Source organism: Hypomesus nipponensis, chromosome 13 (assembly GCF_054491055.1).
Source record: "Hypomesus nipponensis isolate SF chromosome 13, ASM5449105v1, whole genome shotgun sequence".
In the NCBI taxonomy this organism is placed as follows: domain Eukaryota; kingdom Metazoa; phylum Chordata; class Actinopteri; order Osmeriformes; family Osmeridae; genus Hypomesus; species Hypomesus nipponensis.
Window position 1 is genome coordinate 7703899 of NC_140373.1, and position 20965 is coordinate 7724863.

At 44.9% G+C, this 20965-nt stretch overlaps 1 protein-coding gene across 1 annotated transcript; it reads right to left on the bottom strand.

The window, feature by feature from the left end:
• Positions 1 to 540: 540 nt before the first annotated feature.
• On the bottom strand, positions 541 to 20311 carry rab26 (RAB26, member RAS oncogene family). The gene is made up of 9 exons (XM_084670258.1): positions 20117 to 20311; positions 19244 to 19354; positions 9148 to 9189; positions 8408 to 8474; positions 6203 to 6255; positions 1589 to 1654; positions 1184 to 1240; positions 939 to 1015; positions 541 to 727 (listed from the first exon to the last, which is right to left on the bottom strand). Exons 1-9 carry the CDS (start codon positions 20300 to 20302, stop codon positions 625 to 627), a joined length of 762 nt encoding a protein of 253 aa, XP_084526384.1. The 5' UTR covers positions 20303 to 20311; the 3' UTR covers positions 541 to 624.
• Positions 20312 to 20965: the final 654 nt, after the last annotated feature.

Genomic DNA, 20965 nt, shown 5'->3' on the forward strand with positions numbered 1-20965 from the left:
AAAATGAAATGCGCATTTCATTTTAAATGTAAAGAGGCGGGACTTTGATAAAACTGCTTATGTCCCGCCTCTTTACATTTAAAATGAAATGCGCATTTCATTTTAAATGTAAAGAGGCGGGACTTTGATAAGTCTGCTTATGTCCCGCCCGATAGAACTGTCCTCATGGAACTGCAGTGTTTTAGGCTTTATAAAACACAGTTTTTTCCTGAACATGTTTAAATGGCCCTAAAACTTAACCTGTAATGGTTTATGCCTGGTGTGGAGCTGTAGAACGGTGCTGGCAGCCTGGCACAACCAAGACGCACACACTTCTCTGACCCTCTACCTGATTATGCGCTTGCTTCAATAAACGTGACTGTGAACAGGCCACATGTTAACAATAACATCACTTAAGAGATGTCTATTTATTTATTTAAGTATTTATTTATTTAAGTATTTATTTATTTAAGTATTTATTTATTTAAGTATTTATTTATTTATTTATTTAATTTTGGCACATTTAGTCCTCCATAAGAAACAACAGATACAATAGGGGGCTCTAAGAGGATGCAATGTGTATTGCGCACAAAACACAATAAACAAACATGTACACACAAATGTAGGGAATAACACATGAGTGTTTTAAGAGTGGCAGCAGCCAGCAGTCTTCATCTCCTTATTGACAAACTCCTGAAGCTGAAACTTGGGGTCGTCAGACTCCTTCATGGATCTGTGTTTCAGCTCTCTGATGAAGACCAGAGAGAGAGAGAGAGCGAAAGAGAGAGACACAGAGAGACAGAGAGAGAGAGAGAGAGAGAGAGAGAGAGAGAGAGAGAGAGAGAGAGAGAGAGAGAGAGAGAGAGAGAGAGAGATACTACTGGTATATTAGGTGCAGCTGCAGTAAATGCTATATAATGGTTTATGCTATATAACTGTATCTGGTGTGTCCTACTCACTTGGCCACAGCAGTGAAGGCTAGCTCCACATTCAGACCAGACTTGGCACTGGTCTCCATGAAGGGTACCCCAAATTCCTACACACAAACACACACACACACACACACAGAAACATGCACACAGTCAGTGAGAGAGGCTGCTATGGACAACAGAGAGACAGAGACTGTGATAGACTACATTTGTAGAAAAGGTCTGTGTGTGTGTGTGTGTGTGTGTGTGTGTGTGCGTGTGTGTGTGTTTCTCACCTTTGCCAGTTTCTCCCCCTCCTCCCGTTTCACCACCCTGTCATGTGTGGAATCAGCCTGAAACAGATGAGAGTTTAACAAATGGTCCTGTCATTCTAGTCATCCATCCACCCCTTTACCCTGCGCAGTGCATCCATCCCACTTCCCTTACTCCACAGCTCTCCAAATCCAACCCCCCTCCATCCCTAAGTAATTTATCCTTCCCTCCCACCCTCTTCCATCCATCCATCCCTTCACCCCGCCCCTTCCTTAATCCTGCACTTCCTCTCTTCCTCTACCCCCCCATCCTCCCTTATTTCTGCCTTCCTTCCTCCACACCTCCCTTATTTTTGCCTCCCTTCCTCCACACCTCCATACCTCCCTTATTCCTCCCTCCCTTCCTCTGTCCTTGTTCTGTCCTGTTACCTTGTTCCCCAGGAGCATGAGCACCACATCCTGCTGGGTGTACTCGTGGATCTCAGTCAGCCAGGCCTGGAGATGGAGAAAGGGAAAAGAGGAGAGGAGGACAGTGAACAAGAGAAACACTGTGCTGAACAGGAGGGCTGCTCCTCCCTCCCTGTTCTGTCCAACTGTCTCTTCCAGTTCAAGTTCAGCAGTCCCCTGGGTTGCTGTCAGTGCCTAAACCATAGCCTTCCCTGGGATCTGCTAGAACATGACAGCCTTCACACACACACACACACACACACACACACAAATGAGGATGTTCATAGCATGCACACTATACACACTTGAGTAATGTATTTCATTATTTTACAGTCTCGGCTTACTCTCCAGGTAAGGATTTAACACTGCAATGCACTGCTGTATCAGTGTCTGCTGTGAGCCCAGACAGTTGTGTGTGTGTGTGTGTGTGAGAGAGAGAGAGATAATCTGGATGTAATAACCCAATATAATTCCATCCCCCAGGTGATAACAGAGATGAGCCAGAGGCTGTAGGTGAGCGATGAGGGATTAAGGATCAGGGATGAGGAATTCTGAAAAACTGTAGAGCCTTCATAGGCATGGACGTAAACATTCAATGGAGAGAATGTTGGGGGTGCAAGCGGGAGGAAGAGAGTGAGACAGAGAGAGAGAGCCTTCCAGATTAATGAAGCGATAGAAAGACTACGAACACAACAGAAAGGTATGCTCTGTGCAATGCACAGCGGAGTATGTCAGCCCCCCTGGGGGGAGTGTTGGCAGAGGAGAGCTGGGTGGACTGGGTCCCTCTAAGTGCAGGAGGGACATGAGGACGCCTCCATTAGAGTCAGCTACCCCCCTTATTGATTTACTGCAGACACACTGGGACCACAGCAGCTGTAGAAGGCTGCTAGACTCTGGCTGTCCGGGAGCATTAAGGCTAGTCTATAGCTAACAGCACAGAGGAGAGAGAGTGCGAATCCATTACACAACTGCAGGCCCAATATGTGTTTGTGTGAGTGTGTGTTTGTGTGTGCGTGTATATGTGTGTTAAGAGTTGGTGTTAAGTGTGTTATGCGTTTGGAATATAACGAGACAACCCTTGTAAATGATAATTTCCTGTTTCACAAGAAAAGCACACATTTCTCAAACCGAGCAGCACAACACAAAAGTCTTAAAACTCTGAATGTGGGGTTCTTTCCCCCCAGGATAAGCAGCTGTCAGATCAGACTAAAGTAGCAGATCAAAGATACTGGGAGCAGAGAGCCATGCAGTGCTCTGGAACCTGCAGGCTGGGCACTGCAGGCTTGGAGCTGTGCTACAGACAGGAGAGTTGAGGGAATGAACATCCCCACACTGTAATACACATCCTCTGCACACACACACACACACACACACACACGTGCATTTGTATCCGCACGTGTGCACACACTTTTATCGATTTCTCTCCCACACACAGTAACTGTAATGCCACGCCTTATCACAAACACACAAGAAGTTGTACACGTATGTGTGTGATATTCTTCTAGCCCCGGGGATCTGTGTCAGTCTAGGTAAGTGCTTCAGAGTTCTAACTTCTGTTCACGGTCACGTACTGTACAGGCTGAGTTCTCAACCAACCAGAGCCTCATAGAGGCTGTTGCAAGTGAGTCTATTTAACATTCATACTCTTGTATTTGACATTTACAGCTACTTACAGTATGGTCTAACTGTGTTTTGTCCTGAAAGTTAAACATGTTCAAAACACAGTTCTAGTCTCGTAAGTTACTCTTCATCATACTGTAGCTTCACAAAGTCCAAACTTGTCAGTGTGATGACGGGTTAGAAGCTGGTGTCGATGGAGCCTCCACCAGCCTCTCTCCACACCTTGTTACTGCAGCATGGAGAGGAAAAGAAGAAAGAGGGAAGCGGGAGGAAGACATGTTTCATCTTTCAGGAAGCAGGACGATGAAACGGAGAGGAGAGGAGGATGAGAAGAGGCACAACAGAGTCTGAGTCTGAGGAGGCTGGCTTTGAAGGTCTGTGAGTGTGTGTGTGTGCGCACGTCTACCTGCTCACTAGCATGCGTGCATGCAGAGAGTGCACTTTAATCTTTTACATACTAATGGGACATTCTGTGGCCTTTTTAGTTGGCTGACTCTGGGATTCTTTCTCAATCTAATGAAGTGTTGCTAGCATGTTAGCTAGGCTGGCTGAGGAGGAGACAGAAGATCTACAGTAGGTGTAAGTCACAAGGAAATAAGGGGATGGAAAAAGGGGTGAGGATGCAAGAGAGAATGAGAGACGCTCGAGGAAAAAAAGAGGGAAAGAGAGTATCCAGCCTGAGAAAAACCGATGGGAGAGATGATGTGCCGGAGAAATAGAGAAAGCAGTTACAGTGGCCTTGTGTCATTATGTTTCTCTCTTCCATTGGAGAGAGCCAATCAAAACGTGGCTTTCTTATACACACATTCACATCCAGTCAGAGAGAACCAACACACAACCCTCCTACACTCTGACAACCACACACACATCAAATTATTATTTATTCACCCCAGTTTGCCTGTGCATGTGCAGTATAAAAATATATATAAAGAGTTCTGACTGAACATTCATCATGTCTGTTTACTGTCCCCCTGAGTGTGTGTAAATGTCTGCACGTATGTGTGTGTGTGTGTGTGTGTGTACTGTACGTGTGCATGTGTGTATGTGTGGTTAAGAGACACATACAACAGCTGAGAACAGATGCAAGGTTACTGTACTGGACAGTGAAGTCATAAAGATGCCAGATTCAGCTTTACTATCCCTTCACAGTATTAATGTGACATTCAAGTTGAACATGAAATACTGGATGTGTGTGCTATATATGCATGTGTGTGCACCCGTGTGTGAGTGTGTGTGTGTGGGTGATTGTGTGTGTGTCAGCAAGCATCTAATAACAAACTCAGCAGATGAAGGCTATCTCGGCACAATGGGAATATGACAAGCTCACCTCCAGTTAACAGCTTATAATAAATTATGTACATTACGCACCTATGTGTGTGTGTGTGTGTCCATTTTGATGCATTGATGTCTCTTTACATTAGACTTTCTTAATAATAATCTCTACCACTACCCAACTACTTCAAGAAATCCAAAGTTCCATATGAATGTGAATTGAATGTGAAAAGTACACCAGTGGCTTCTCTGCAATGATGCTGAAATTATACACTGTGCTGTCCAATTCCATCTCTCTTAAAAGCATCACTCATGCTTGCAGGTCAAACACACACACACACACACGGCAGTCTTATTAATGTTGATCAATGGTAATCAGGGTGATTGAAGTACAGAGAACAAAGCACCAGCCTGGCAGGGTGCACTAGTGTGTCTGTCTCTCTCTCTGTGTGTGTGTGTGTGTGTGTGTGTGTGTGTGTGTGTGAGTATGCTATGTAGCAGGCTGCTGAACAGGTGTGCTCTCTCACCCAGCTCTAATCAGGTGTGACTGCTACATGGATCTTGGCCCAATACCCCCCCACACACACCCACAACCACCACCCTCCTGCACCACACACACACACACACACACACACACACACACACAAACACACACCTGTCTCTGTGCGTGTCCCTGTTCCAGCAGCAGCATGCAGGACAGTGCTGCACCTTGCCTGAGGTTCCTGCTGGAGGGGAAGCTTCCTGCCGTACCCCTCCTCCAGGCCAACATGTACAGACCAAACCCTAACCCTCAGAAGAGGGAAAACGTGAATTCTACAAATGACCATTTTTAGTACCCACCCCAGGTTAGGAAGAGAGAATAATGAGCGAGAATTGAACAGAGACTGCAGACAGACAGGATAATCCACGTCTATTTGGACAGTAAAATCAGAAGTCTGGATGGTAACTGGTGCTCTCATGCTTATTAGAGATGTGATCCCCAGTATGTGTCTTCTCCTGGAGGCGAGGCTACCCCACAGCCCCCGCCTGATGGAGGCGAGGCTACCCCACAGCCCCCGCCTGAAGGAGGCGAGGCTACCCCACAGCCCCCGCCTGAAGGAGGCGAGGCTACCCCACAGCCCCCGCCTGAAGGAGGCGAGGCTACCCCACAGCCCCCGCCTGAAGGAGGCGAGGCTACCCCACAGCCCCCGCCTGAAGGAGGCGAGGCTACCCCACAGCCCCCGCCTGATGGAGGCGAGGCTACCCCACAGCCCCCGCCTGATGGCTTCACGGGGCTTCCTCGTCCTCTTTGAAGCCTCTGCAAGCTATTAGAGAGCATTAGAGCAACCAGGTCTCTCAGCCTCACACAGCTTATCCAGCCTTTCATCTGGATAAAGAGGACTCTGAGGCTGCCCGAACCCTGCCAAGGAGCAGGAGATGGGCCATAACAGCACAGTATTATCTTGTTAAAAGTCTGTACAAAGGAAAGGCCAGACCTGGGTGTAACCCAGCTAGTAATCTTTCGAACGACTAGCTTTCATATGCTTCAGATTCCTTCATGTTTGTCAACATCATCACCATTGTTATCTAACTGTCCTATAATTCAATATGGCGGATGCAGCACAAGTCCAGTTGCTGTGATTCCCTCTGTTCAGGAGTGAGGATGGGTAGAGTGATAAACGGACAGATGAAAGAACAAGGGTCAGAAGTCAGGTGTGCTCTTACCTGGATGTTGTCAAAAGAGGCCTTGTTAGTAACATCGTACAAGAGGAGGAGAGCTGGGGAGAGAGCACACACACGCATTAGCTCAATAAGTTTGTCAACAGTATTGATACCGCCTCCTGGGCAGGTATGATATAACATTTTGGTGGCTTTTTTGTCCTTATAACAGTTACTACTTCATTCGTTCCCCACCTTCTCCCTCCTCCTCCCCTCCATTCACCAACTGTGGCTGTTCGGTGGCAATTTGTTACATGGATTAATTCCTCATATTTTTGTTTTTCTGAGGGACAGTTCCGTCACGGGTGCATAACAAGCTGTAACTACCGTACAGATGGGAAGAAGGCAATTCTGAGAGAGAGCGATGTGTGTGAGAGAGAGACAGAGATGTTCCAGTCCACCTGAGCAAAGCAAGCCCCAGGCCTGGTCTGAAAGGACATCTTTATCGCTCTCTCACAGACAGTGGAAAAACATCTCTCTCCTCCACGTCCTCCCTCTCTCCTCCACCTTTCATTACCTTGGTTACCATTCTGTGCGTGACCCACACATACACACACACACACATACACACAGTCTCGCTCAATCTGAATATCTGTATCTCTCTCTTTCACGCTTACCACAAACATTAGAAGAAAAATAAACTGAAGTGACAGCTAATACATTTTAAAATGATAGCTAATAAGACATACATGAGCTGATAAACCGCAGCTTCCATTGTAACCATTAAAGTCTGTCATAACAGAGGTTTTCCTCTCTGGTAGCAGCAGTGCAGCAGAGTATGCTGTTACCTTAGGGTGGGCCTGAGGCTGAGGATGAAGATGAACGTGATGAAGATGATGTGTGTGTGTGTGAGAGAGTATGTGCTTTTGATTGTCTGCAAGACAGATACTGAATGGCAGTAACACTCATGCTACTTCAAACTGGTGTCAGTCTAACTCTTAACCTCAGTGTGACAGTGTGAATTGTCAAACCATAAACACCCCTCAAGTTATGAAGAAACAATGAATCCTCAGAATACACTTATTACTCACAGTATTACTCACAGTATATCTGTAAATAGTGAAATATAAGAGAATAAATAATAAACAATTTACTATGTTTTTATATTGTGTTTCAGGACATCAGTTTCCTAAACTACTATATAAGAAAGTATATAAGAAAGAAAGAAATGGTGAGAGATTTGTCCTTTACTAAAAGAAACAGTAGGGCAAGAAAGCATTTAAACAATATCAGTATCTTGTCTCTCTTTGACTTTTATTCAAATGTCTCCCACTTTCCTCCCTCCATGTCTTCCTCCATCAGGAGTGAGTAGGCTCCTCTCCCAAGGGGCCTGCTGGTTGGGATCCATAGGAGCCATTAGGGAAAGATGAAGGAAGAGGAGAAGGGAAGAGGAGGAGGAAAGAAGAGGAGGTGTACAGTGATAAATGAAATGAAAGGAGCAGGAAGGAAAGGGGGCGGAGGCTTTTAACGAGCCCTGCAGCAGTAAGAGAAAGGTCCCATGGGGACCAGTGGTCCATCTATCCATCTCCATCCCTCAATCTCCACGCAAGGTCGGTGCTCAGACTGCAAATGAGATGTGTCACTTACATAGACCGGAGAGGAAAACTCAAACAATTACCTGTTTGAAAATGGTTTTCTGACTGACTCGTGATTGAGAAATGAAAGAAAAACAACTGTCATGTTGCAGAGCACGAGAAGGCTGAGAGCTGTCATGCAGCCTGTGGACCTCCTGCCATGCAGCCAAGGCAACAGAAATAGAGCCGTGTGCCTGGAGAGGGAGGGAGCCAAGAGCCCATGCTGTGACAGAGTGTGGACCAGGCTGACGGACACATTGACAGGTCCAGGGAGTGTACTTCGCAGGGGGGGGTTTGGACCGCACTGACACAGATGGGCCTGGCAGATTGGTCCAGGCTCATCAAGAACCGTTTAGGAGCTTATTTCTTCAGCATGTTCAACTTCATGTTGTGTCTTGAAATGCTAGCCAGACTAGAGACACTGGTACAGAAATGTAATCACACCCTAGAGAACTAGCCAACTGGAGGGCCAATGGGAAAGCCTGAGAGTCTAATGTGGGAGTGCAGTCACACCTGCTCAGGTTGGCCCGCAGCAAAAAATCTGTTAGTGCTCCACAGGGATGCTCTGGATGTGGCTCCATTACACGCACACAACACACACAAACAAACACACACAAACGCACACCCAGTATCTCACCGTGAGCGTCGCGGTAGTAGGCGTGTGTGACACTACGGAAGCGTTCCTGTCCAGCTGTGTCCCAGATCTGGAGAGGAGGAGAAACATGTTGCCATCATCATCATCATCATCATCATCATCATCATCATCATCATCACTAGCATCATTGTCCTCACCATTATCACCCCCCCAAAAAACATTCTAAACAATTCTCATTATCTTCATCCTTAAAATGATTGTTGCAAACTTTTGTTAATTCAATCAAGTCTGTAGCCTAAACATCCCCTCTCCTAATCTCAACACAAAGAGCTCATTCCCTCGGCTCTTAATGGCCACAACCTGATTTCCTCATTAGATAGTAAGTTGCAATTAGTGTATTTGACATCTGTGATGACCGCTAACATCTATCTCTGCACACTCTGTAATTATAACATGTTTGGTTATAATTGATTGACTTGCATGAGAGTCTCTAGTCAGGCAGACGAATGCCATAATAAACTGATAGATTAACGATGAACTAATTAAATCCCTGTTAGGGAGGATTTCTTCCTCTGTCTCTCACTAAGGACTTGGGATGGCTTCTGGAAGGTCACTCTACAGTACGACGTGTAACAGTGGCTAGTGTAGTGGCTAGTGGTTTTCAGTTTCTATGTAAATACACTACATAGAATATACACATGTACGAACAAACACACATGCACAAACTAGCCCCCTTCAGACACACACACACACACAAAAACAAACACAAGGATTTCTCTTACCTGCAGTTTGACCTTCAGCATGTCGATGTTCAAAACTTTATTCTGGAAAAACAAAGGAACAAATGTTGTGCTCAAATAGGGTTCTAGAATGACTGTGCTTGCAGTCTGATGACACTATCTGGGAAAACGAACCAAAACAAGAAAATGAAGACACTGTGTTTGTACCTCAGAACAAAACACTGTTTGTTGTGAGACATTACGTCTGAAGAAGATCAATATCAACACTTCTTTATTGAGGGCGGAAGCAAAGTTTCAGACATATACCTTCTTCCGCTTCAATTGATGAACAATGATTGTCTTGGTGCTCATGCTGTGTTGAGCATCTCTTTAATCACTCTGTTGTACTTTTTATGGCCTTGTGGCACACACACACACATACACGTGTTTCTGCACATGCACACACACACTCTCGGACACACATACAGTACACACAGCTGCCTGTTTCTGAGGGTTTCATCACCTCAGTGCTAGCTTAATACTCCCAGCCAATGCAGCTGCTACCAGTCGAACACACACACACATGGCCGCAGCTGCCTTCCAAAACTAGTAGACTATCAGATATGGTGAGCCTTTATCGCTATGTCAACCCTGGGGCATGCACACATACAAACACACACTACACACACACACACACACAGAGTAACCCACACTATAAACACATGCAGAGGAACATACACCAACACAGAATCACACACACCACAAACACACCTACAGTCCTACATCATCAAATCATATCCACAGAGACCATGTCAGCATAAAATAACTAATGAATAAACACAAGTTTCCATCCCTTACCTTTCCAAACACACACACACATTAGCTAGAGAGAGGCTGAGGGCAGAGCACAGCCAATCTACACAGCCTCGTCCCAGATCCACCTCTGCTCATTCGCAATGCATTTCATCCATATTGGATGGGGCAGTTACATTAAATGGGACTGCTAACATGGATCAAATGCATCATACAAAATTCTCTCTTAAGGTGGATACAGTCCTATCACCATTAGATGTCTGCATGTGAAATCCCATTCTTTTATATTTCCATAAGCTCAACAGAAGATAGAAGTGATCAGTTTGCTGTATAATACATAAAGGGTGCATGCGTATGGGATGTTACATTGTTTTCTAGAAGCCCATATTAATCTCTAAATCATTTCCCTTCACTTTCCTTCCCTTCCTTCTCCTCTCGCCTCCTCTTGACTCCTCTTGTCTCTCCTCTTCCGTTTGCATGTGTGGGAGTGTATGAATACAAATTTATTTAATGATGCTAAACAAAATTATATATAGTTTCAGGATAATCACTAGTCAATTGCAAGGAAATGGAAAATGGAAAAGATGGAACATCAGAATTGGACTTGTTTATGTGTGTGTGATCTATTCCTTGTATATCAACACAGTGAGCTACTCTCCTCTCCCCCTCTCCCCTCCCCTCCCCTTTTTTTCTTTCCTTCTCTCTAGGGGAGTTGTGGAGAAGAGAGGAAAGATGGAGGGAGGGAGGTTTAGGGAGGGATGGTTGTGCCTGAGTGGGGGGACAACTTTTAAAATGTGAAACTTTCCCAATTTCTCTGCCCCAATCAAAAAGTTCTCTCTCGCCCCCTCCCCTTCTCTCTTTCTTCCTCTTTCTCTTTCTCTCTCTCTTACTCCTTTCCCCTCTCTTTCTACCAGTGAAGCAGCAGTGATGAGCCATGTCCTCGGAGAGTGGTTCTGTGTTCAGGGCTGCAGAAGGCAGAGTAACTCTGTCAGAGGGATCAAATGCTCGGAACTCCCTTCTCCTCTCTTTGCAGCTCTGCTGAATGCATCACCAGACACTCCTCAGACCACTTCAGTCTGTCCATGTCTCTCTGTCTGGTCTCTTGTCCGTTAATTGAGACACTGAGGTATGCGTCTGTATTAGGACATGCAGAAGGACAGGAGCTCTTCCAGAGATCTGTCCCCTCCTTTCTCTCCCTTTCATTAGTGACGTTCATCTCATCGGTATGCCGTTCTCGCTTCCTCCAATGTAGATTAGATGTCATGTAGAAGGCTACATCATTGAAAAGACCTTGGTTTCAATGGCACTGCGTATATAAAGATGAAATCAATCAATACATTTCAGTCATTAGATCGATGACTGTGTGTGTGTCGATCGCTCATCCTGAACTCTGCCGACTCTGGCTATATCCCAGGATGCCCACAACCACTTCCCTGATGATGACCAAGCCTACTGTCGAAGCTAAACACCTGGGTTCCACCGGTGAAAGAGAGGTGGGGGACACACACCTGTTGTGTGTGTCCCCAAAACAATGTTTTACTGTTGGTTTAATTCCGTTTACATAAAATGCCAATGTTAACCATCTCTCTATATATCTTCCTTATACACTGTGTGTTTCGTCGTGGGGTGTTGTGCGGAGGAAACCAGTTGGAGCATGGAGGAAATGTTGCAAACTTCAGACCTTCAAGCTGTGAGGCCTTGCATGGCTGTCTCTCTCTCTCTCTCTACCTCCCTCCCTCCCTCTCCCTCTCTCTCTCTCTCTCTCTCTTTCTTTCAGTGTGAATATTTATTACCGCTGAGACCCTTCATATGAATGAGACAGCTGTCAATCACATTCCAAATTCATTCCGGACCAACCCCCTATCTTAAATATGCATGAGGCAAGAAAAGGCTGTTGTTTGGCCAGAGCTATCTGACATGGCAGGCTGACAGACAGACATCCTGGGGACAACCAGGGCACTGCACCAACCTGCACATAGAACTAGATTATGTTGATCAGGTACGCTTGCTCTCTCTCGTTTTACATCTTACCACTTTCATAAGAAAGCAAGTAATTTTCAAACACAGCTTATCCAATATTAGGAAGTGGACATTGAATAGTTGTACATTGACCCCTTCTCTTCTGCCAAATCAATCCTCTATGTCCAAATCCATCCATCATGTCTGTAAACCATGCTCAATATATCCTGTCATATAGAGCACCTCTGCTCTGGAACAAATTACCTGCCTCAATTCAGGAGGCTGATACTGTTTTGACATTTAAAATTAGGTTAAAAACTTTCTTGTTTAGTCAATTCTACGATTGTTAAAGGTAAGTATATGTATGTACTTTATTTATAAACCTTGGGTGCGTGTTTGCCTGTGTGTGTATCACATGTAATTTTTAAATTGTAGCTCATATGTTCATATTGCCCCATCTAGATGTTACATCTAGATATTACAAATAAAGTAAACCTGTTACTGTAAATTGTTACTGTTATAGTTTCTGTTACTAGTTGGAGACAACGGGGGACGGTTGTTTTTATCCTTATTCGTATAAGTATAACTTCTTTTAGAGTTCTTTCCCATGGAACAGATTTCATGTTCCAACCGAGGGAGGCTGTCGCTGTCTTGGTGTGTGGGGCTGCATCAAATACCCCTTTTTGCTCTGTTAAATTGCTGCACTAGTCCACACTTGACCGGTGGGGATCTCATTCTATTATGACTGTAACTGTTAGCTGCTCCAGGCATTCTCTAATCCCTGCTCTCCCCTCTCTGTCCCCCCCCCCCCCCCACACACACACACCTCCCTTGTGGTGTGGGGGGTTTGAGCTGTCAGCACCTGCCTGGTCATCGGTCTGCCAACGCTGGACCTGGTCGTCAACCGGAGACCAGTCTCCATGACGGCCAACAGCGAGTCTCCCAGTCCTGTCCTACATCTATAAAGTTCAACAATGGATTTTGGTGTTTCAAAACCCATTGAGACTGTATGACTATGTTTAGCCTGTGTTCTGCTCCTCTCTCTTACCAACCGTCTCTGGAGGAGGGGATCCCTCTTTGAATTGCTCCTCCCAAGGTTTCTTCCATTTTTTCTCCTGATGGGAGTTTTTCTGGGAGTTTGTTCTTGTCTTCCTTGAGGGTTTAGCTTGGTTGAGGGGCAGTTCTATGGGCGCATGTGAAACCCTCTGTGACATGCTTGCGTGTAAAAAGGGCAATACAAATACATTTGATTTGATTTGACTCAAGGAACTTAAGAAGTATAATATTGACCAAACCTGTTTTTAATAACACTCCACAACATACAGGCAAGCACATGCACAGACACACACACACACACACAGAGAGTAAATAGAATGTCAGTAAGGTAATCCCACCTCAAATAACCTTATGGACTCACTGGACAACTATCTGATGAACACAACGCTAGTGCTGTGTTAGCCTCCAGTCTCCTACATAAATCCTGCAGGCCGCAGTAAGGCATTATTTGAGGGTAATTAAATAACAGACACCCAGGGTAATTACAGCTGGTCCACACAGACGCAATTATGTTACTGCTGCATGTAGGGATAGCGGGAGGAGGAGAGGAGGTAAAAGTGAGAGACTTGGCTCTCTTCTATCTATCTGTTTCTCCATCATGTATCACCACTCTTACTCAAACTTGTTCTTACCATTTAGAGTGACTAACCTTAAGATCGGTTGTTAGTACAGGTAATTTTGCAGTACGGTTAAAACTCTCGTATATATGTAGAACGGAACTACGAGAGCAGCAGTCTAGGTCCTGGACTTTGTCCTCCAGTTGTAGCACAAGGCAGTAGTTTTCCAGGCCAGGTGCAGCAGAAGCTGTGGCCTCCTATATCTTTTCTAGTTGCCTTCTCTTATACCTCCGGGTTGGCCAGACAGAGGGCAGACTGCCATGTTAGCATAGCTCTGTGCCAAGGAAGGAAATGGACGCGTGTAACTGATAACACGCCATAACACACACTAATGCAAACAAGCGTAGGCAGAATAACAGAGGTGGTGGGTTGGTGAAGATATATAACTCTATTCTATTCTATTGTGCAATGTTGTGTTATAAATCAACTCTAGAGTGCTTCTTTGTGCCAGCCCAGTGCTGATCCTTCTATCCCAGCATGGACACGCACACTTCTCCTGGCTCTGCTAATAGGACCAGCTTAGGCTGACTTTGTCTCCTCTCTTCCTCTTCTCTTCTCTCATCCTCCAACGTTTCCTCTACATCCACCCGTTCTCTCCATCTGTCACAGGTCTGGGTCTTGGCCTCGCTCTCCCTTCTTCAGCCAAGGATTCTTCAAAAATCCCTCATTTTCTTTCTGACCTTTTAATGATCTCTTTCTCTCTCTCCTATCTTTCAATCACAGCCCTTCTCTCTCTTGCCTTCCAGGCAACTTCTGTCTCTTGCACCACTCACTTTGTTTGTAAATGCCTCTCTATCACAAACAGTACAATATAATGTAGTTGAAATGTTGAGCGATATCTGATTATGAACGATAGGACAGCAAGAGACAGATGCCATATTTATAGAGACATCAGTATGAGGACGAAATGGAAACAGAGACTCATCAGTTACACGGTCTCTGCAGTCGCTGTCTCTCCCATGCTGTGTGTGTGTCTTGCCGTGTGGATATACTTCCTCTAATATGGATTAATGTGACACTCACGCTGTCATTATATACAGATATCTTCACTTTTCGAGAGAATTATGTAACTGAATTAGGGGATACTGATTGAGTAAGAGTGTGTGAGTCTATAAAGTATGAGCATGCATCTGAGTGTGACTGTGTGACTGTGTGTGTGTGACTGTGAATGTGGGTGGGGAAGGGGGGGGGGGGGTAAGAGAATAAAGCATGCAAGTATGACTGCATCTCTGTACCAGAATATGACAGCATAAGCTCTGGAAACAGAGTGGAACCAGAAACATGGAGTAAGACCATCGTGACACACTTTACTGATCTGTCTGTCAGTCCTATTTCCTAAAGGTGGCTGAATTTCCATCCTTTCTTTCTCTACTCTCTCTCTCCACCGGCGTGTGGCTGTTTCAATGGGTTTGAGAAATATACTTTGTCTCAAAGTTTGTCTCTCTGTCTGTATTTTGTCTGTCTGTATATCTATCTGTATGTCTGTCTGTTTATCCCTCACACTCTCTCTCTAGTTTGGGAGCTGCCAAGACATGCACCTGAACCCTGGCATTTCAATTTTTTTATGTTTGAAATTGTTCACATTGTTTAAATTGTTCAACTCTGAAAGCCTGACCTCTCATTTGTCGTCAAAGCCCTGTACAACATATTTTCTGCAAAACAAAATTCATGATAGTCCAGTGCATACAGCACACACACAAACACACACACACACACACACACACAATGTAATAGCATAGACCTCACAATCCAGACTCAAATCAAATTTAATCAGACCAGGAAATGATATCTGCAGGGAACGCATACAAACAACTGATGAAAGTTCTTGGGTGGGATCCATACTTGAGGGTCTATCCCTCTTTACTTAGACCAGAACACTATGTCACGCATGTGTGAGTCTGGCTGTATGTGTGTAGAACATTACTTTTGTGAGGAAATACATTTTTGTGGGGCTCTGTGAAAATGACAAGGGGCAAGAGTTTGGAACCGCAGACGGCACGAGAATACTGTATTGTCTCATGCTCTGAGGTACAGACCACTCCAGGCAAAAAAAGATTTGGTATGTGGCTCACGCAATTGATTTGGAAGTCAGTGAGACCGACGCCAACATGTGGGTGGAATAATTCAATCATTTGGTTAATCCCTGTACCCAGTTAGGTGAGGTAACCAAGCAGAGATGAAGACAACCTCCATTCCCAGAGGCTGAGGATGGAGGTTCACCAAAGTAGAGATCAAGACGGGAATTTGTAGGCACAGAGGCAGGTGCATGTAGTTAGTACCTCAGGTATGTACTGTACACACAATATACAGGATTTCCTATTGTAAAGCATATGTTGATGTGACAGAAGTGTTACTTCATTTTCTGTCCCATAGGTGCCGTGGTTCCGGCCTGTGAGTCCAGCTGGCTGGGTTTGACACAGACGGAGCCGAGCCGTATGAAGGACCGCCAGTGAGCCTCCGTCATGTGGCCCTGCTCCTCTGATGCATCCACAGGAAACAACCTTTTTTTTCCAAAAATGTTCAAACAAAACCAATGTGCTTTTCTGGTAATGACTTCCAAGGCATTCACTTATCAAAAAAAAAAATGTATTTTGGCCAAATGATCCCTATGCTGTGGGTCCAATGCCCTGGTCGTTATTCCTCTATGGAAACGTTGTGAAATGTATGCAAAACACCTGAGGTGACGCGAAATACAGCAAAGGAGAAGATCGTTACCCATTTGAGAGCTGTGTTACTAAAGTGGGAAAGCATTGCCCTAGGACTGACGGGGGAAAAATGGAAACGTAAAATGGCTCCTCCTGCTTAGCTTTTCTGGTGGGATGATTGGTGGATATCATTACTATGGGATCACTGTTGATTAATCGTGCCTGTAGGGAGGCAGATGGGTCATTGCATCATTTCCCTCTGAGAAGCTACGCAGGGTCGTTAATCGATCATTTGGCCTGCCTCCTCCATCCTGATGAAATACTGTAGGTTAAACACCTGGAGTTGATCCACACACACAAAACATGTGACATATACATACACACAAGTGCATACTAACACACACACAATATACACAAAAAACTAAACACCTCGGAGCTACACACACACCTCCAGGCAGCCTAGCCCCCCAAGGTCCAAAGCTACACACACCTCCAGGCAGCCTAGCCCCCCAAGGTCCAGACCCCCCTGCCCCACACACCACAGACCCCTGTGGGCTTGTCCCCACTCTCTCTGCTTCTTGATTCTAGTCACACCTTTTGTGTTTTTTGACATTAATGTATATTTTTTCTAGAGTTATTTGGTGAACCAGCCAGTCAAGCAGTCAACAAACAGTCAAGCAGTTAACAGTCAGTCAGCCAAGCAACAAGTAGCAAAGAGCTGACGCTTCACATACAGAACTGCCAGGCTGTTCTGTTTGTGAGAAGGAGAGGAGACAGAGAGACTAAAAGAAAGACTGTGAGAAAGAAATAAAGAGAGTGATCTTGATGTGAGAGGGGCCCAATAGGAGTCATCCTCTCCTGTTATGAGGGGCCACAGAGGGTGACTTACATAAGCGTGAACCCATGAACACTTCATCAACGAGAGCAGACCTTCAGAGGAATAACCAAGAACCTGAATACCAATGATCTCTTATGTAACCCTAAGCTCACCGACACTAAAGTATATCCTTGAAATCCAGCACGATCCACAGTTCTCAATCCGAGTGTCATCCCCTCTCTATTCATCTTTGACTGAGCGGCATATAGTGGTTGCACACGGTACCTTGAAGTGCTCCACTTGAATAGGTCTGCCTTTTACATTATCATACAGGACTATTCAAGTCAAGCTGGATACAAGCAGCTGATGTGTGAATCGACAAACAGCCTCGAGCCTCCAAGTGTATTGCCTGTGGTACCCAGGCTGGAGTGTTGCTACTCCTTCCTCACATCTCTACAAACAAATATGATGATGATTAGGATGAAGGTGATGATGAGGATGAAGATAATGATAATAAAGAAGATAAGGATGATTATACTGATGATAATGAGGTTGTTGATGCTGATGATGAGGAAGATGCTGATGATAATGGTTATAATGATACTGAAGATAATTATGACAATCATGATGATGATAATAATGAAGATGGTGAATAAAACTGGAGCATGGCTTTCCCGAAGAGCTTCATCTCAGATGAACCCAAAGATGACTCAGGGCTATCTGGAATCCCAACACATCTTTACATAACCCACATATGGTTATGTAAAGTAATGATACGTCGAACTTCATTTATGCCGACTGTTTATTCATTGAATGGGCACAGTTCAGGTTGTATGTCAAGTTAGGTCATGCTGTACACAAACAAATACACACGCACACACAGACAAACAGAAACTCGACTCTCTTTCCACTCTCAAACACACACACACACAAAAGGCAGCAGCAGAGATATTTTCCAGTAGCTGAATCCATTAAGGAGCACAGAAGCTTTTTGCTCCGCTGCCTCAGTACCTACAGGCAGCAGATCAGCGATGTATGACGGAGTGTGTGTGTGTGTGCTTACATGTGTGTACTTTACCAAGAGTCTGTAACAGTGTAACCAACAGAAGACAGAATGTCCTGTGTGTGAGGTCAAGCTCTGGGGGGAAGAGAACTGATAGAACTTCTCAGTACGTCTCTGAATGCTGTTGAGTGTTTTCTATCTCTATAAGTATGAGTGTGTGTTGGTCAAAGAGGTCACATTGTCTGTTCCCAGGAGGATTACCGAGCCAAATCCATCAAGGGGGAGGTGGCCTTATCTCTATGACTCCTTCGGAAATCAGATGCCTGGTCTGTAAGTCTGGAAGTGACGGTGATTGTAACACGACAAGCATCGTCACAAAAACGCCATGTTTCTTGATGTGCATGTTGCACCTTAACTCTCACTCGGTGCTTTTCTGGAATGGAACAGTTCAATAGTACGTTTGTGACAGGGGCCCAATGGTGGTAGTTGTAGTTCTATTATATTGTGTTAGTTAGACGGGACACTGTATAAGGGAATGTTACTTGGAATTCTGCTCACTTCTCTCTCCATCCCAGAGGATCTAGTTAATAACTGCAGTAAAATAACACCTTCTCTCCACCCCCCCTCCAAGGCCACCCCTTATGTGCTGTGCCTGTAAGGGCTTTTCTGAGTATAATTCTTTTTTTTTCTGTGTATGACATTAAACCAAAATACACCCACTCACGTGTAAATACATGACAAAGAGAGAGAAAGAGTGAGAGGATTGAGTCAATCACACAATCAATCTTTGAACTAATGGATGAGAGGATGAAAGAAATCAAACTGAGAGACAGCATTTCACACTTGTGAGCCAGAGCAATGAATCACTCCAGGAATGATTTATCCAACTGTATAGAGAGAGAAGGCTGATAGGGGAGGTGTGGAGGGAGGAGGCTGAAAGGGAAGCCATGGAGGGAGAGAAGGGATGTATGAAGGGCAGAGGCTGAGAGGGGAGATAAGGAGGAAGAGAGGGGAGGTTTAGAGCGAAGAGACTGAGAGGAGAGGTGCAGTAGTAAATTACACCAGGTACCAGATGTTGCCAGACTAACTGTGTACTTCATGAATCTTGGTACCAATTGGCCAAGAGAGGAATAATGGTGTTGGCATTACCTCCAGCTTACAGACAAGGAAGGGACGGAATAGTACCTACCTACATATGGAGCATTGATGATGACATCCAATAAAGAGAAGTGTGTGTTTGTGTTCTTACCCTGAAGTCAATTCCCACAGTGGAGATGAAGCTCCCTGCCAGGAAGGCTCCATCTTTGAAGCGGACCAGCAGACAGGTCTTCCCTACACCAGAGTCTCCAACCAACATCACCTGGAGGGAATGAGGAACACACACCATCATCTACCAGGACAGGAGGAACAGGCAGGAGAAAGAGAGAAAGAAAGAGACGGAGACTCTTTAAACTAAGAGTTAGTCAGAGAAAGAAGGGCAAGGACAGGACACAGGACAGAAAGGAAGATGCATGGGAATGTAAGGACAGGAGGACAGTGAGAAATGGCTCAGATAATGTTTATGTAGAGGTAGACATTTTTTAAATTAGGTTTTGCTGTCTGGGTTGTTGAAGTGCTTAAAACGTTCTCAAAATGTCCTTTGCTAATTGCAGTGTGGTAAGGGTATATATCTAACTGTCTAGTACTCAAATTTTACTCAAAACATCATAGTACTCAAATTCTAGATCAGTGGTAGAAACGGGTTCTCATATAAGATTAAATGAAACCCCAAGTTGGGGGACAATGGCATTACACAAACTGCACCTGTTCAGTGTAAATATTGTCGTTTGTTTTAAGTCATTTTTTTGTATTATTCATAGAATAGTTTTTGGGCATCAAACAGTATGTCCGTGTTTGCTCTTGCCGCGTTGGCAGTGCATGTGAGGCGCGCACAAGTCTCGCGTATCCTTGTTGACACAGCTGAGAAGGAACGGACAGTTTGAAAACATGTAGTTGTTCAGGTTAAACTGCCTCACTATTGTCTTGGCGTTTATTTACTGGACAGCCGACTGTGCAACGTGTATTCATGCTGCGAATAGGAGTGGGTATACCCAGTTATGTTTGTGTAAACACTGCATCTTACCTTGAAGGCGACATCATAAAACTCCCCGCTGTTGCTGATGGAGGGCCGGCTAGGGTAGACCACACCGTTGGTGGGAGCAGCAGCCAGTCCCTTTCCACTCTTCCCGCTGCTGTCTTTGGTGCTGCTCGGAGATGCGCTGGGACTCTTCGAGCTCCCCTTCCCTTTTGCCGCCTTCTTTCTGGACATGGCTCGCTGCAATCGTTAAACTACTCCCGCGAATTGATATAAGTTATGTGCTAGTCTTATCTTAGGCTAAATTGCTTTCAAAGATCGGTTTGAATGAGATCACTTTTTACCTGTGTGTCAAAATCATGACTGCACGGAGACAGTCTACTGTTCGTTCCCCTTTAAAATTGGTAGTTTCAATTGTCACAGCGCACCTGTGACAGCAGTTTTCCTTGTGGAACCTCCACAGGGCTCGAGCCTTACGACAGTCCAACGGTGCAGTTGCAGGTGTCAACACATGGTCAATATCTCTCTACCCCTCTCTCTTTCTCGGTTCGCACCGAATGTAAGCGCACAGTGGTGTTTACAATGCGCTCGAGAAGATAATACCATCGCTCTACAACTTGTCAAAGCAGTGGTGCGTTTAAAGCAACAGTGCCGTTTTACTCCGCGTTGGCTCTGTGGTCACGTAGGGTCATTCGATGGCTGAAAAGTACACCAACTTACCATAGAACTAGTTCAAATGATAAAATATGGACTATTAATATTCACGTGCTTGAGATGTATGGATTTCTCAACCTGAGATAAAAATGTTTACAGCATACAATATCTAAATTCTCCCTTCAAGAGAACCCATCTACCCCTAACCTCCCCAGACACATTTAAAGCACAGTGACTAATATC

Excerpts from the sequence above, each read along its gene's own strand:
- rab26 (XM_084670258.1), bottom strand. The coding sequence starts at position 20,302 with ATGTCCAGAAAGAAGGCGGCAAAAGGGAAGGGGAGCTCGAAGAGTCCC. Across the intron at positions 1,655-6,202 it reads CCTCTTTTGACAACATCCAG|GCCTGGCTGACTGAGATCCA; the intron begins GTAAGAGCACAC and ends CTCCATCTCCAG. Across the intron at positions 728-938 it reads GCCTTCACTGCTGTGGCCAA|AGAGCTGAAACACAGATCCA; the intron begins GTGAGTAGGACA and ends GGTCTTCATCAG.